Source organism: Cebidichthys violaceus, unplaced genomic scaffold, assembly GCF_023349555.1.
Source record: "Cebidichthys violaceus isolate CVI_PGR_0920_01 unplaced genomic scaffold, fCebVio1.0.p SCAF_8, whole genome shotgun sequence".
Taxonomy (NCBI): domain Eukaryota; kingdom Metazoa; phylum Chordata; class Actinopteri; order Perciformes; family Stichaeidae; genus Cebidichthys; species Cebidichthys violaceus.
Genome location: NW_027176964.1, coordinates 6,798,933 through 6,814,408, shown reverse-complemented (window position 1 = coordinate 6,814,408; position 15,476 = coordinate 6,798,933). Strand labels below are relative to the sequence as shown.

The 15,476-nt window shown below is 38.5% G+C and overlaps 1 protein-coding gene and 1 long non-coding RNA gene across 2 annotated transcripts; both read left to right on the top strand.

Moving 5' to 3' along the window:
* Window positions 1-1,265: 1,265 nt before the first annotated feature.
* LOC137866080 (uncharacterized) lies at window positions 1,266-2,164 on the top strand. Its single transcript, XR_011102093.1, has 3 exons — window positions 1,266-1,360; window positions 1,624-1,788; window positions 1,911-2,164. It is a non-coding gene; the product is annotated as an uncharacterized lncRNA (long non-coding RNA).
* A 7,369-nt stretch (window positions 2,165-9,533) lies between these two features.
* opn7a (opsin 7, group member a) lies at window positions 9,534-14,366 on the top strand. Its single transcript, XM_068701606.1, has 5 exons — window positions 9,534-9,621; window positions 10,412-10,574; window positions 10,918-11,045; window positions 12,641-12,975; window positions 13,728-14,366. Exons 1-5 carry the CDS (start codon window positions 9,534-9,536, stop codon window positions 14,364-14,366), a joined length of 1,353 nt encoding a protein of 450 aa, XP_068557707.1.
* Window positions 14,367-15,476: the final 1,110 nt, after the last annotated feature.

The window sequence follows — 15,476 nt, the reverse complement described above, 5'->3', positions numbered from 1 at the left end:
AAACAGTTAATATATTGTTCAATTTGAAGAAAACAAATTGCCTTGGCAATAAAAAAAAGCCTTTCTTTAATGTCGTCAATTGTCGTTTTGTGTGTTTGTTTTTTTAAAGTATCGGTTCAGGCACCGGTATCGTTTTAGCACCGGTATCAGAAAAAACCCAAACGATACCCATCCCTAGCCATTATGCGGTATTATTGGCCTTATTATACATTTTCAATATAACATCGGTTTGAAATGATGTCTGTTTAGATTACCCAGTGTCCACAGTGCCAGTCCAAGAGGGTCAACATCAAAGAAAAAGAAGAGTATAATCCAATAGAGGTAAAGGAAACTTATATTGTCAACTTTCAAACACCAGAACGATTTTGTAATGCTGGTCTTTCTTTTTCTTCTCCCAGGTAACGGAGCCTCTGGAACTGGTTGGTGTGGACCTAGTGGGGAAACTCCCACTAACAGATGGTGGCACTCAGTACATATGTGTCATGGTTGATTACTTCACCAAATGGGCAGAGGCCTACCCACTAAAGAGCAAGACAGCAGATGAGGTGACCAATCATATTCTTGATTTCTTTTACAAATTTGGTGCACCTAAAAGACTGCCAACAGACCAGGGCTCAGAGTTTAGCAACAAGGTATCATGATGATGCGACACAGTCATTATAGATTCATATACAATGACGTCACTCTGGCAGGGATCACATCAAGGTGGTTTAAGAAGGGTGAGTAGAGCTATATAGGCACCCACACACTATATATATCTCTCTCTGTCTCTATGTCTGTCTGTTTTCAGTTGGACCTTTTTAAAACACAATGTTGCAGTCTGCAACGGGGGACACTTCTCACTCATTGTAAGTAATCTTAAATGTTCAGATCTAGATTCAGTCATCTGATGTATGAGGGGTTGGCTATAATCGGTATTTGCATTTCTATAGATCATATATCTTAAGGAGATGCTGTCCTTGTACTTGGAGCCACTGAGGAACAAATAAAACAATGCAAAGATGTAACCAGGTGAGTGAAATATCAGCTTTAATGTGTGAAACAAACCATCATGCATTTAGGATCATCTTTAAGGAGCAACACATAGCTCATTAAACCAATTTCCTTGTGGCTACTGCTTGAACTAGAATAGTGTCTTTGTGAAGTCCTTTTTAAAACAAAAACATGATTCATCTGATCCTGAATTGAAATGTCTTACTTGGGCTTATGTTTATAAAAATGGCAAACTGTAATCAATCTATGATGTCTTTGTAGAGCACTGATCTGCAAAAAGTGTCCAGCAATTGGGAGATGGGCATGCAACACAATTGTTCATCCCGTACAAGAGCATACAACATCATGCGGCGTGTTTTTGTGCAAGGTAACAATGTGATTATCTCAGTGGCCATCTGTCATTATAAAAAGTCATCTGACTTGTACTTATCAAGACTTTTTAGCTTGCAGAGCAGATTTTATTTAATCACAAAGTTTAGTTTTCTGTGGGCCATGAGGGGGTGGCCATGTTGAAGCTGAACATTGCAGTGTTTCTAGTGAATAATTGAGGTATACAGGACTCTAACAGGTATACTTAAATCTTGTGTCTGTCGGCATTAAACAACATTAATGGCTGTTTTATTTTTACAGATGACCTATCCCAGCTGTGTCGTGTTTTTTATAGTTTAATTCATCTAACTTGCACGTCTTTGCACTTTCGGAGGACACTGGAGCCGCTAAAGGAACACAAGAACACAGAAAGGACCACAGCTAAGATTTACACCCAGTATGAGATGCATACCATGTCATGTGATTGTAAGGAATGACTCGCTAATGAAGTTTTTAAAATGCTTAATTGTACATCCCAATCTGGATAAGTGATGTGAACCAGACAAAATGTTAGAAAATGCTCTAAGGGTGATATTTTTCATTTTCAGATTGAGTGCACCACCTGCCTGCTGTGGTTTCATATGAGATGCGTAGGCCGTCCTTCCACTGACCGGGACTACTTTTGTCGAGCATGTACATCAAATTGAAGATATACTGAGTGCCTCGGGAGCAGCTGTGGAAGTTTTACACTGCAGTAATGTCTGTTCTCTGCACATCATCACTATGTGTTTTGGATTCAAACTGGACAGGAACCGACTACAACGTCATTACAACCAGATATCATTTTGTACAAATAAATTGAGAGCACTTCAAAGAAAAAGGGTAACATTTCTTGCGTACACATACTTGCTCACTATAGGAGATTCTCAATCCTTATATTTTTTTTCCTTCTGTCTAAAAAGTCTAGCTATTATACAAAACAACTTGCATTGCATATCAACAATTTGTATTACCAATTCACACTGGTTATATATTGAATGTTTAATGCACAAATTACTTGTTTTCTTATTGAATTACTTATTTATATTTATCTACATATTGTAGATATTGTAGCGTTGCACGCATATATTTTACCTACTCATGTATTTGTTTCTCTTGCGATGCATTTACAAGAACAACTGTAACATTCCACCATTTCCCCATGGGGATCAGAAAAGTGTTTCTAATACCTCAATTTGCTCACATTTGAGATGCATCCATGTTTTATCACCATCCTGTTACCAAGAAAGGTTGTGTTGCAAAGCGCGTAAGATGATCACAGTTAGACTGCAATTCCATATTTGATTTTGGTGGGTCTAAATGATGAAAAAAGAAAAGGCAGCCAGTGTTGCTTTACTATATTGCTATAGGTTTATTATATACCTAATTTGATGAAGTTCAGGGTTTATTATTGTGAAGCATTTACTAATGTGAATGTTACACGATTAGTACATTCAGACATTCTCTTCCGTCTGTCACTTAGTGGTAGTTCAGAAGACACTTGAAGTTCAAGAGCCAGACCAGTTTGACTCCAACAGGATTCGTAATTCTATTTTTTACTATTGAAGATGTATAATTTATTATTACTCTCCTGCAGATGGTGGTAAAGATAGAAGTAGACCTCTTATCCTTATATTGGTGGCTCCCTTAACCTAAAAATGAACAGACAATCCACAAATTAAAGTTTTTCTCAACCATTTTGGATTAAGAAACAAAACATTTCTCTATAGACATAGTCTCTTATTTGTTCCATATTTATTTTAGTTTGGGCTACTTTAAGCCACAGTTTATGCTCATCAAAATGTGCCCCTGATTACAGTTGAACTAGGACAAAGCAGGAGGAATAAAACAAACACAGCTGTCACATTCATGTTAACTTAGGGTGGTATGGTTTTGTCATATTTTAGGCTTTGTTAATTACGTATTGATATTTCCTGGCCTCTGCTTTATATTACTCAAAAATGGATTCTTGGAATAGATGAAGCAAATGGAGCCGAACTGATGGAGGTCTGGCTCAGGACAGATTTTTGTAAAAAAACAAAAAAAAAACATTCTCAGGCAGTATAATCTTTGCATTACGGGGATGATCGACTATTGTGTTGAAAAGGACTGTACTGTAGGGACTACTTTCTGATCTGCCTTTATTATGATGAACTCTCATCTTGCCCATGGCACATTTCTTGTGATTTTTAAGTTTATGCCTTTTTCCTTCATCGTTGGTATAACAAGTTATCCCTGCATTTTGTCAAGGTATAGCTCAGGTTCATATAAGCCATTTTAGTTTAAATAGGAATAAACTACAATAATAGGAAACTGTGCCCACTTTAGCAGACAATCTCTGTACTAACCTCGCCTTTAGCTTCAAGAGTTGGAACATTTGAGTATGATGAATTTTAATTGAGTTGTGCATTCTGGTTCTATACTGCAAAGCATACATATCACATCTAACTGGAGGGTTTAATAGAAAGTGACTTACTGTTTTGCCGCAGGTCGCTCTCCAATGTTAATTGCTGATCACAGGGATTTCACGCAAAGACCCACAAAGGTTGCAAATATGTAAATATTTTGGTGCAATTATTTTGGGCAATTGCTGCTGCTACACTACTGTTATACCAACGCTTTTAAATCAACCAATGTTTTCTGTATCAATCCTCTTTCACAGTGAATTATGTACCATTCTATACTGATGACCACAGTTCAAACATGACATGAATTTGAGGAAATGCGACAAAATTTTGACCCCAGTTGAGTCAAACATTACTTCTTACTAAACAAAAAGCAGAATGTAGAGATGCTTTGCTATCATATTAACGGCTCTATAATACGTTGGTATGCTCCTCTTGCAGCTCTTAACTTACCCTGCTCCATGTTTAAAATGTCCTCATAGAAGAACAAATTAAAAATATACATATGAATATCCTCAGTATTTATATGCAGTGAATTCATGTTCAGTAATACCAGATGATCTCTGGTAGATCAGTCCTGCTGTGAGCTGTTTCAGCACAGCAAGATCTCAACCCTTTCACCACCGCTTAATAACAGGCTCACGTCTCATGATCAGAGGAGGCATGTATCTGTACATTTACCCCGCATTCAAATTTTCCAGTTGATTAAAACTGGCATAGCGTGGAGTACAAGACATTTTACCATCAATACTGCATTTCATTATATAAAGCCTTCATACGGAGGTTCCAGCAGTGTTATAGTACAATGTCAATTAACTTTAAAAGGAATTGGATTCATCAGAGTTGTACTATAGCAACAGTACATTGTCATTTTCCCCGTCATGCATGTCTTACCTGTCTGCTGTTGCCGTTTCACCATTCTCACTACTCACTATGTAGTGGATTATATAGTGAGTTTGCCATTTCGTATCGCTGTCCAAATGTATAGACTTATTATACCCTAGTAGACTAAATGTGTTCCACAATGCATCATTTAAATTAGTGTACTACGACGGTCACTAACCCAGACACTATATACCATCATGCATTGGGCTGAAAGAAAAATGGCAGACGGACAAGAGGGGAGAAAGTAGAGCAGACAATTCCGTGAGTTGAGAGCAGAGCAGCGCATTACAACACAAACGGCCACAAAGTACTTTGTATTTATTAATTTGGGAAAACACGCTCCTACACTGACACCGGCAATGCTAGCGTATACCGTTACTCTTTCTGTTCCCTTTCACCATAAAAGACATGGTAGAAGACACAATAGACATTTATGCTGCATCATTGCTTACCAGGGGAAACTAAATTCACTCAGAGCCTTTTGCTAACGGGTACTACACTTAACAGCTTACAATATCACGAAAATGCAGGTCGGTATGGATGGTCTACCAGCAGACAACAATGTTGGTGGGCTGGTCGGTCCCCCACTTTGGTCCAGACCCCAACTATTAGATGGATTGTCATGAAATCTGGTACAGACACTCTCAGGATGAATTGTAATAACTTTCACCCCCTAACTCTTCAAATAGTTCCATCATCTGGTAAAAATTTCTGATTGTCAAACACTTTAGTTTATGACCAAATACAAAACTAATGCCATTCCCATCAGCCTCAGCTGCACTTTGTTGTTTAGTGCTACAGTAATCAGCAAATGCCAACAAGCTAACACGCTCAAGTAAGATGGTAAACATTGTAACATTATGCCATGCTAACATTTTCATTGTGAGCATGTCTGCATATTGAGATTAGCAAAAATGACATTCCCATAAGAAATTACGATGTCAATTACGTTTTAAGGGAATGCGTTAATTCCACGTAATTATGTATAGGGAGGAGAACAAGGTATGTGATTGGGTCAAACTCAGGAATTTTACCTGATGAGACCAGTGTTTGTGTCCTATGTGAAACCACAAGTGATGTACTTATTTTAACCCAAAATATATTTTACTAAACCTAACCAAGTATAGCTCTGTTGCCTGAATGTTCACATAATTGAGAATGCAGTTTTTAAAATCACAAAAGCGTATTTAGGCAACACGTATGTAGAAATGTTGATATGAAAATGTATTACTGGTTCAGCAGTGTCGGGAGTCAAAGTATCCGTAGTTTACGTACTGTGCCAACATTTTATTCTGGCTACCGGTTGCAACTGCTGTTTCCCAGGTAAAAAATGTCCTTGCAACAGTATACATTTTTAATCTTAAAACAATTATAATTATCAAATTTCTCTTGAATTAATAAGTAAATGGGAAGGTTAATTAAGTTGACCAATGACCTTTCGTTCTGACCTCTCAACTGAAATGCGAAGACGTTTCAGTAGGAATGGTACCAATGTCTAAATCACTGTAAAACTGTTGTTTTTCATTCCTAATAACAATTTTGTATTCAATTGTAGTGTTTCACAAATAAAAGCCTACAAAGAGCCAATATATGCATAAACACTGTTACCAATAAGTCATGCTATGTTTTAGAAAATGAACATTCTGCCCAATCCTCTGCAGTCGTGACTATCTACAGACAGTTTTTCCTCGCCAGGCGAAGGTTGTGTTAAATGCTTATTATGTATTCCCATCTGACCACTTTGATGTTCATGCAGTGTTTTATCTTATCGTGGACATTAATTTCTTTCTACCCTCTGTGACCATCACAATTAGTTCTTTGACAACACCATTACACCTTTAATACAGCTTTCATCTCAAGCTTTTGCAAAATCTGTTCCATTATCGGTGTGTTGGTTGTATGTGTGTGTGTGTGTGTGTGTATGAATTCACCTGCAAGAAAGAAGGAGAGCAAATGGCATGCAATGCAATATTTTTTTAACTATTTTGAAGATAATTCATCCTTGCTTCCAAGGCGTGACAAACTGGATTGTTTCCCTTTTTGGATACAAATAAAGCATCACACTGCTGGAACAATAAAGATACACATTTAATCAATTCAACCCCTGGGACCTTTTGGCAAGTTTATTTTAAACTTATATGTGTGGAACATGACTTTTCAAACTCATAGAATTTCTATTAAAATTCCAGTAAAGAGCCAAAGAAAGGTATGTAGTGCACATATATTTGGACATTAACACATTCAAGGAAATTGCACAGAGTAAAATGGTTATAAGGTTAAGGTTGTGATCCACAGTTTTGATGAATAGTTTGCAGTAAACTGCACAAAACCGGTAGTACTCCGGGACTATTTCATGAACTGCTGTGAGATGTTGTTGCCACAGCAGCTTTCATATTGTGCTCCCAAACTGTTGGGACAATTGCTGGGACTGTGTGAACAATACAAATGTGAACACCTTGAAGCTGAAAAGTGAAAGTACAATCCAAAGTACCAAAGCACGGAGCCACAACAACAGAAAATGTGTGGCTGTGATGAATGATGTGCTGAAAGGAGCAGACACTGCAGGCTGCCATACGGAATGTTATCAAACAGTGAAAACATATTTCAATCATATAGCTGTAATCAAAGTGGAAACTGACAACAAGTTACAATCAGTTACCTCTTGTCATGCTGCTGGGAAATTATCAGCCATGGTCTACCCTGATAATAACAGTTAACCGATGCAGCATTGTGGCTTATATTGTGTATATTATATTGTGGCACTGTTTATTTTAATTATTTAATTTTAATTTTATTTAAAAAACTCTCTTAACTCTCAAATGCCAATATAAATGATGAATTATTCTTTAGCCATATATAAAAATGTACAGAAGTTCCAAATGTATAATTCAAATGAAACGGTAAGGGTCATATAGTGTCGGCTGTGAGTGGTAAAGATCAGCTTGGATCTGAAGCTCCAGCTCATTACAGTGAAGCTGCTTCTCTGTTTACACAGACGTAGAGTGCGATTCGCCCTCTTGCGCGTCCGCTGCCACTCTGACTGCTGCTGAGAGGAGAGAGAACACCTCTGGAAGTTCATTCTGCGCAAACAGCCAACGGGGGAAAGGTTTAAAAGTGATTTTTACTTAGTGGGACCTTAAAACGCACAAACGCATTGGAGGACGGGGATTTAGGTAATTCATCACTGACTCGCAGAGGTAAGGCAATTTTATTTGTCATTGTTTAAACCTAAGAGACCTCAACTGACTGAAATATGTGGCAAAATGGAATCTTCAGTGGTCGTGAAAACTACCAAACAAACTTTAAATATATTGTTCTTCTGCGCAAATAAACAAACATATAAAACATAAAACAGTGGTCTTTCTTGGGGTGATTTTTTATTTTTTGTTGTTGTATTTGTGCCGTCCGTTTGCCCGTGCGTACATTAAGAGCCATTTCCTCTGCAACATCACACCAGGGCAGTTAGTTATTGAAGGGTTTCCAAAAGTGTAAAACAAACAGTAAAAACCCTGCCCCAAGATTGATTGCAGGTCTTTGGACCCCGTCCCTTTTAAAATCACATGTTATTGATCGCGTAAGAACCAGTTTGTCGCTGACTATACTTTCTATAGCTCCCTTCATCAGTTGTTTTAAAGCTCTCAAACATTCAGTCTGTCGTACCACATGTTAGCGTCTCCTTGCAGCTTATGACGCGTGCGTAACTGCGTCTGGATGAGTTTTACGCCTCAGGGTTTAAACAAAAATGACAACTAAGAGTAAGTAGCCTAAACGAATGAAAAACAGTATGGAATCTTTTTTTTTTTTTTTAAGCTTTTTGCTGAGTTTTCCCATCTACACTGTTTTAGTCCCACTTTGTGTTTCCATGCAACAATGAATGGTTTCCTCTTTGACAAGCAGCCTGTATCTAACCAGATAAAGTAGAGGCTACAGAGCAGTCTCCAGGCCACTTACCATATCACGTTTCACTTCATGCTTTTAATTTCTTCCACCCGGTAACTTTATTACTAAAAGATCCTAAGATCTGTGGAAGGGAGAGTTTGTCTACCAAGGCAATGCCCAATTGTCATCGTCACTGTCATCATGTTGCTGATGGCTATTCATGTTTCGCAGGACAAAACAGCAACAGGTGAACAGCGGAACAGAAAGTAGAGGAGAGGGACAGCATTCATACACACAGACATGCATAGATATAAAACACTTCACTGCTGCACATCAACAAGAAAACAATGGGCTGTGCACACGCGTGGCTGTTGATTCGGTTAATTCCATGTTCAACTAATGCAAGTAAACTTCATTAAAGCAATTACAAATTCAGACACAGCTCAGCATGCATTATAAAGGAGGGATTATACAGGTCTGTGAATACCAAGGTCTAGCAAAATACGGTTTACTGCTGAGTATGTTTGAATGAATAAAGCTCATGTCACAGGCTGCATGTTTGGCTGTTGCAGTGGCAGAATTTTAAATACAGCTGGAACCCAGGTTACAACAAATCCAATAATGTGACTGACCACATAGAGATAGCACACTAGGATGCGTTTGATGTGCATTTCCCTGTTACATATTATAAAATCACTTGTTCATTGACCCTCATGTCATCCATTGATCCGTCAATCAGTCGCCATGGAAACATGGAAATTGAGAGTGTTGATGATGTGATCACATGTGTATCTTAAAAGGCAAACAAATGTATCAGTCCTCTTCTATGAATTAAAGGCACATGTGAACCACATTCAGACAAGGCTATTGTAAAGGTTCATACAGTCGCAAAACAAATTTCTACCTTATTTTGGACCCACATTTGTAAAAAGCCTATTTGTAACAACTTTAAGCACACAAATTAAAAGCTAATCTATTATGCAACAACAACATTGGTCTTGAAAAGCTCTTATCAGTTTTCAGATGGGGCCGTCAGATGAAGACATCGTCTTCCACTCCAACATACCTGTGCCACTTGATATAACCGTGGCAGTGGTCTACTCTGTTTTTGGTGAGTAAAGTCTACTTAAATTCAAAAATTACTTCTTCATCTGCTCCCTCAGACATGCATACATCCATGTACAGAGCCAGTGAGGCAGCCAGTGTAGCAGCTTTTCATTCATCTGTATCTGTGCTTCCAATACGACAATGTAAGCTGCCTCTGATAATGAAATCAAAACATCGTGCACAGGTCAACTTTCATCTCAGTCTTTGATCTTGGCAGCAGTACTGGAGAATCCTTACATTTAATAATAATCATTTGGCTGCAAAAAAAGACTGTTTACAGTGATGTTGATTTGAAAATACAAATTTAAGGATGTTCATTTTACAATTTCCAAATGCTGTGTTTTGCTTAAAGGAACGAGTTTATACTGCTCATATGGCTTTAAGTAAGTATTGTAGAGTTATATGTTAATGTGAGTGTGTTTTTGCTTCTGTTGAAGTTCTGCTTGTCTCATGTGTCTGTGGTGATCAGTAAAAAGAATGCAATTGTGAAGCTGCCACTTACGCTTAACCTGAGACATGAATTTAGGGATCCCCTGCAATTACGCTACTGCGTTCACACTGAGCATTGCTGCCTGTTGAATACCAACCACTGTTCCATCTGAGCGCTACCACTATTTAGAACGTATTCCTATTTTTAGGCTATTTCTTAATAGGGATTCGTGTTTAAAAAAAAAAATCTATTAGTTAAAGGTAAAATACCCCAAATGTTTTGGGTGAAAAAACATTTCTTTGAAATTAGCATGTCAATGTTGTGGCACACAATCAGCACTCTCAACATTTGGTCTGTTCTGCAGGAGTATGTTCACTGTTTGGCAACAGCACACTGTTGTACGTCTCCTACAAGAAAAAGCACCTCTTGAAACCAGCCGAGTACTTCATCATCAACCTAGCTGTTAGTGACTTGGGCCTGACTCTGTCCCTCTACCCCATGGCGATAACTTCAAGCTTCTATCACAGGTATTACATACGGCACCTACTGTAGCATTAACAGGGATCAAAGCAAAGGAGCAAAAACAAAGTGCTCATTCTCACCACCGGAGAGTGGAATACATTCATGTGAAACACACGTGCTATAGGGAAGATTGTTTATACTGTAGGTTATGCTTTCAAATCAGACACCGTTTCATATTTCATGGTTCATTTAACTTTATGGTTGGTTAGCGGTATGATTGCCTGTGAGTTCACAGATATGGAGAGTCATGCCCATGCTATTCTCCTCTTTTCCCTCTCACCCTCCCCTCCATTGATCTTTCTTCTCTGTCTTTGCTTTGTTCTCTGTCTCACGTAACCTCCTACGCAGGTGGCTGTATGGGAAAACCGTGTGCTCCATATACGCTTTTTGCGGCATATTGTTTGGCATCTGCAGTCTCACCACTCTAACCCTGCTAAGTGTGGTGTGCTTTGTGAAAGTATGTTACCCGCTCTATGGTAAGTCTTCAAATAAGCTATTTTTGTCCAGTGAAATGGCACAGGATTAACCATCACAGCCCTAAGTGGCTGATTGTTGATTTATCTGTCGAAGGAAACAAAATTGTAATCCCTCCCCCTCATAGAGCACTGCACATTAGCCTTTCTTTGATGACCAGCAGCTGCACTCAATACGCATTACTTGGGGTATTGGTTAATGCAGAGCAATAGAGCCTTCTTTTTGAAGTCATGAAATTTTGTTTTCCCAGGCACTGTTCCAATAAGGTTTCTATACTGAACTTTCAATTAAGCACTTTGTATAAACAAAACGTAATCTTTGAGCCACTTAATCAATCATTGTACATTTACGTTTGAAATGTGGACCGACGAAATGTTAATTGCATAAATTGTAATTTGTGTCACTGTGGTATCGCACCCTATGAATATTTACAGCAGCACTCAGCAGCACTCATGATGTCCACGTATGCAACATCACTGGTCATTCAATCACCTATTCTTGCTTCAGAGGCCTTATCTTTCACTAGTTGCTGCAGGCTAACTAGAGACCTGCAGTTGTCTAACTGCTCACGCTCTACCCGAGCTAGCTTGGTAATTATCAATCCAGATAATTACCCTATGTTCTTATAGCTCTCAAGCCAAATGGATACAACTGCCAAGCTGCCTGTCACGCATGGAAAAAATAGATTCTAGCTGCAGAAACAAAACTCTGACCAAAAATACACCAGGTCTGCTTGCCTCTGGCTGGAACTTGCCCAGGCCACAGTTGAAAACTCTGGTGACCGTTATTCCTTCCAAACATGCTTCACGCAGCTATTGACCAAGTGAAGGAAGAAAATTCCTCCATAGGCTCTCAATTTTAAACTTCTTCACCCAACTATTTCCATTACTTTTCATTCATACAGATGAGGGTAACACCACAAATGATTTGTGATGAAAAACATAATTTCACTGAAACTACAAATGGTTTTCCTATGGAATAAAAAAACAATGTATTTCAGAAGGCCATAAAACCTCCCATAGTTGATTATTATGTTGGTGTACCTCAAGGTTCAGCATTGAGTCCGCTGTTACTTAGTTTGTCTATAAATAACCTACCTGAAGTTTGTCCACCTACTGTAACTTGTCAGCTGTATGCTAATGATACGGTCATATATCTACATGCTAAAAACAAGAAGCAAGCCGCAGAAGAACTATCAGCTTCAATGGTCAATCTCTTGGATTGGTTAGGTTTAGGCAAAGCAATAGATTCTCATCTAACATTCAAAACACAAGTTAACATTTTTTTCAACAGAATCAATTTCAAAACTTTAGACATCGTAGGAACAATTTAGCTACAGAGGCATCAAAGTTGTACACCACTGCCATGATTCTCTCACACATGAACTGCAGTCTTACAGTTGGACACAGAAAAACATTTTACAAGCAGGATTTGGAAACATTAGATATAAAGTCTAATTCACTTAATCACTGTATTATGTTAACTAAGACATCTTAAACTGGGAAAACATGATTGAAATTGGAGGTATTTTACTTTACTAGTAGTTGTGCCGGAATCTTTCAACTACATGGATAATAAAATCAATTTGTTTTCATAGGGAACAGGTTTAACTCTGTTCACGGCCGTCTGCTCATTGCCTGTGCTTGGATCTACGCCCTGTTGTTTGCCTGCTCCCCGCTCGCCCACTGGGGGAAATATGGACCAGAGCCTTATGGCACCGCCTGTTGCATTGACTGGCGCCTATCCAATCAGCACTCTACGGCACGTTCCTATACTGTGGCACTGTTCCTCTTGTGCTTCATCCTTCCATGCTGTGTTATTGTTGCATCTTACACGAGCATTCTGGTCACAGTGCACGCATCCCGCAAGAATATGGAGCAGCATGTGTCGAGGCAGACACACATGAGCAGCCTCCAGACAATTATTGTCAAGGTAAGACGAAAGTCTGATTAACATATATTATTACGTCAATCATAAAACTCTGCAGTGGTAGAATATCAAAGCCTCTGGAGAGTTCTTCACTTCATTTCATGAAGAAATCGGCAGTGACCTGAATAGATCCTCCAGTGATGAAGCTTTTCATTAGCAGGAATTGGCATTGGTTGTTCTGTGATGGATGAGAAGCTAATGATGCCTTTGCTGATAAATGATCATCATCATCATCATCATCATCGGCCAATAAGAATAACTGATTCATAGAAGAAAAAAAAAAGGTTCACAAAAATGCCTTTCTATTCATAGCCTCTTATTGGTCAATAAGCTTTTCAGGTTGTAAAGGTAAAGGGTCAAATTCAGTCAGCCATACCAGCCAGTCACTGTTTAGATTTTATCTTGTGCTTTTAAAAAGATAAGTCTGGTGAAATTCTATATAATGCTTATAGTCACCAAATACCACAAATTAATCCACATTTAATCTTGTTTGACTAGCCCAAAGTTTGCTAAAAACTACAGTGTCAAGATGTTCTAAGAAGCTTTTCTAAACATGATGGTATGCATTTATGATAGATTTTAAAGATTTACTTGTGGGCTTAAGGGTGAGAGGGAAGTCAAACAGTATTGAGAAACGCACAAAAGCATTGGTTTTGGTCTTTTTATAGGATTTGTTGACAAAAAAACATGTAGATATATTTATATTGAAACAATAACAATTTCACTTTTCCTATCTGTGATATTTTCCCTGCAAGCTAAGTGTTGCTGTCTGCATCAGTTTCTTCGCGGCATGGAGTCCATATGCTGTGGTGTCGATGTGGGCTGCCTTTGGACACATTGAGAATATCCCTCCTCTGGCATTTGCCTTGCCAGCGATGTTTGCCAAGTCCTCTACCATATACAACCCAATCATCTACCTAATGCTGAGGCCGAATGTCCGCAGGGTGATATGCAGGGACCTGGGTACTCTATACAATGCCTGTCTGAAGGGCTGCCTCTGCTACCAGTGGCCAGTGAAGTGCTGCTCCAAGCCAGAGATCAGGGTCAGACGTCCCTCAATCCACAGACAGGCCAACCAATTCCCTTCATCCACCTCCTCCGCTCAACCTTCGATGGCAACATTAAAGGATCACAGCTGTGAGAGGTGTATGGATGCTTTCAAATGCTTCAGACACCACCCCCAAATGTGCAGCATCACTAACTTTGCTGCCAATGGAGACTCATCTAAGGATCAAGACACTCCGGCTTCCCAAACACATAAGCAGAAGACTAAAGGCATGTGCTACAAGAAGTCTCTGTTGGCCATCATGTGCGCAAAAAGGACTTCAGAAATAGACAACTTCCAAATTAATTTAGAGATGGTTCCGGGGCATGCAAAAGTGGCGTGGCCCTGATATTTCCCACAATTCAAAATGTTTACAGATGATCTCCGGACATTTTTTTAAGGTTGTGTTCTTTCAGGTGTGGAATTACTTAATTTATATTTTCAGGAATGTACCATATGCTCCTTAAAGACTTTGGAAGAAGCAATGTAACTTATTTATCTTTTATCACCCACTGTGCTTTTATTTTAAATACAGACAGCTATAATTTGAGGCGTATTTACTGTGCAACCTAGTTTGCAACCCATAAACAAATTTATTATGTTGCCAAAGTAATATTTGCACTTAATGCTTCTCTGAAATGTTATTGTTGGCTTGGCAGTGGGCAGTGTATTGCTGTTTGAGTCAAACTGGCTTCTAAATCATTGTGCCAGGGCTACGTGGCTTAAGATGGATAGGTTTGGGAGTTTTAATTTGTCAAAAAGAGCAAGTCTTTAAACTCTAGTTCAAATAGATACCTACTGAAGGTATTCAATCCCCTATGCTGGATTTTAGCTCTTCCAGCAACTTCATTTCTATTCAAAACAATATTGTACTGCCTAAAACACCAATTGAAGCACTACTGGCAGCAGTATCTGGAATTAGTTTATGAGTGTATTACCTTAACACATCTGGATTTAAGGAAGTGCTTTTATTTTACTTCAAGTTTTGGTCAAGTGGGATGGCGAGTAACTTGGATGCATCTTGTTTAAACTGTGAACGTCACTTTAAAGCCCCTGAAAACTTGATTTCAAAAGTATTTCTCTATATCTTTAAATGTTCATGATTAACTACACGGCAATCAAAAGTACTTGAAAAATACAGAACATTGGAAAATATGTTTTTTTACGTTCAAAAGACAAAGAAATAAAATGCAGAAAAAATATGTTTAGCATTTCTGGGTCTAGAAATGATCACCCATTTTTTAAGTAATAGAGTTGTGCAGGAATGACGTTATATTCACCCTGTTTTCCTTGATTTTCCGCAGTAATACAAAAGCCAATGGGATTTTTTGTATGGAAAATAAGCTCTGTGGTAAACACAAGTTTAGGATTTACTCATTTTGTTCAGCAAGACAATCTTTACTAATGAACAGCCCATGAGGTTTACCTAAACCTAACCAAATCGTTTTGGCGCCAAAAC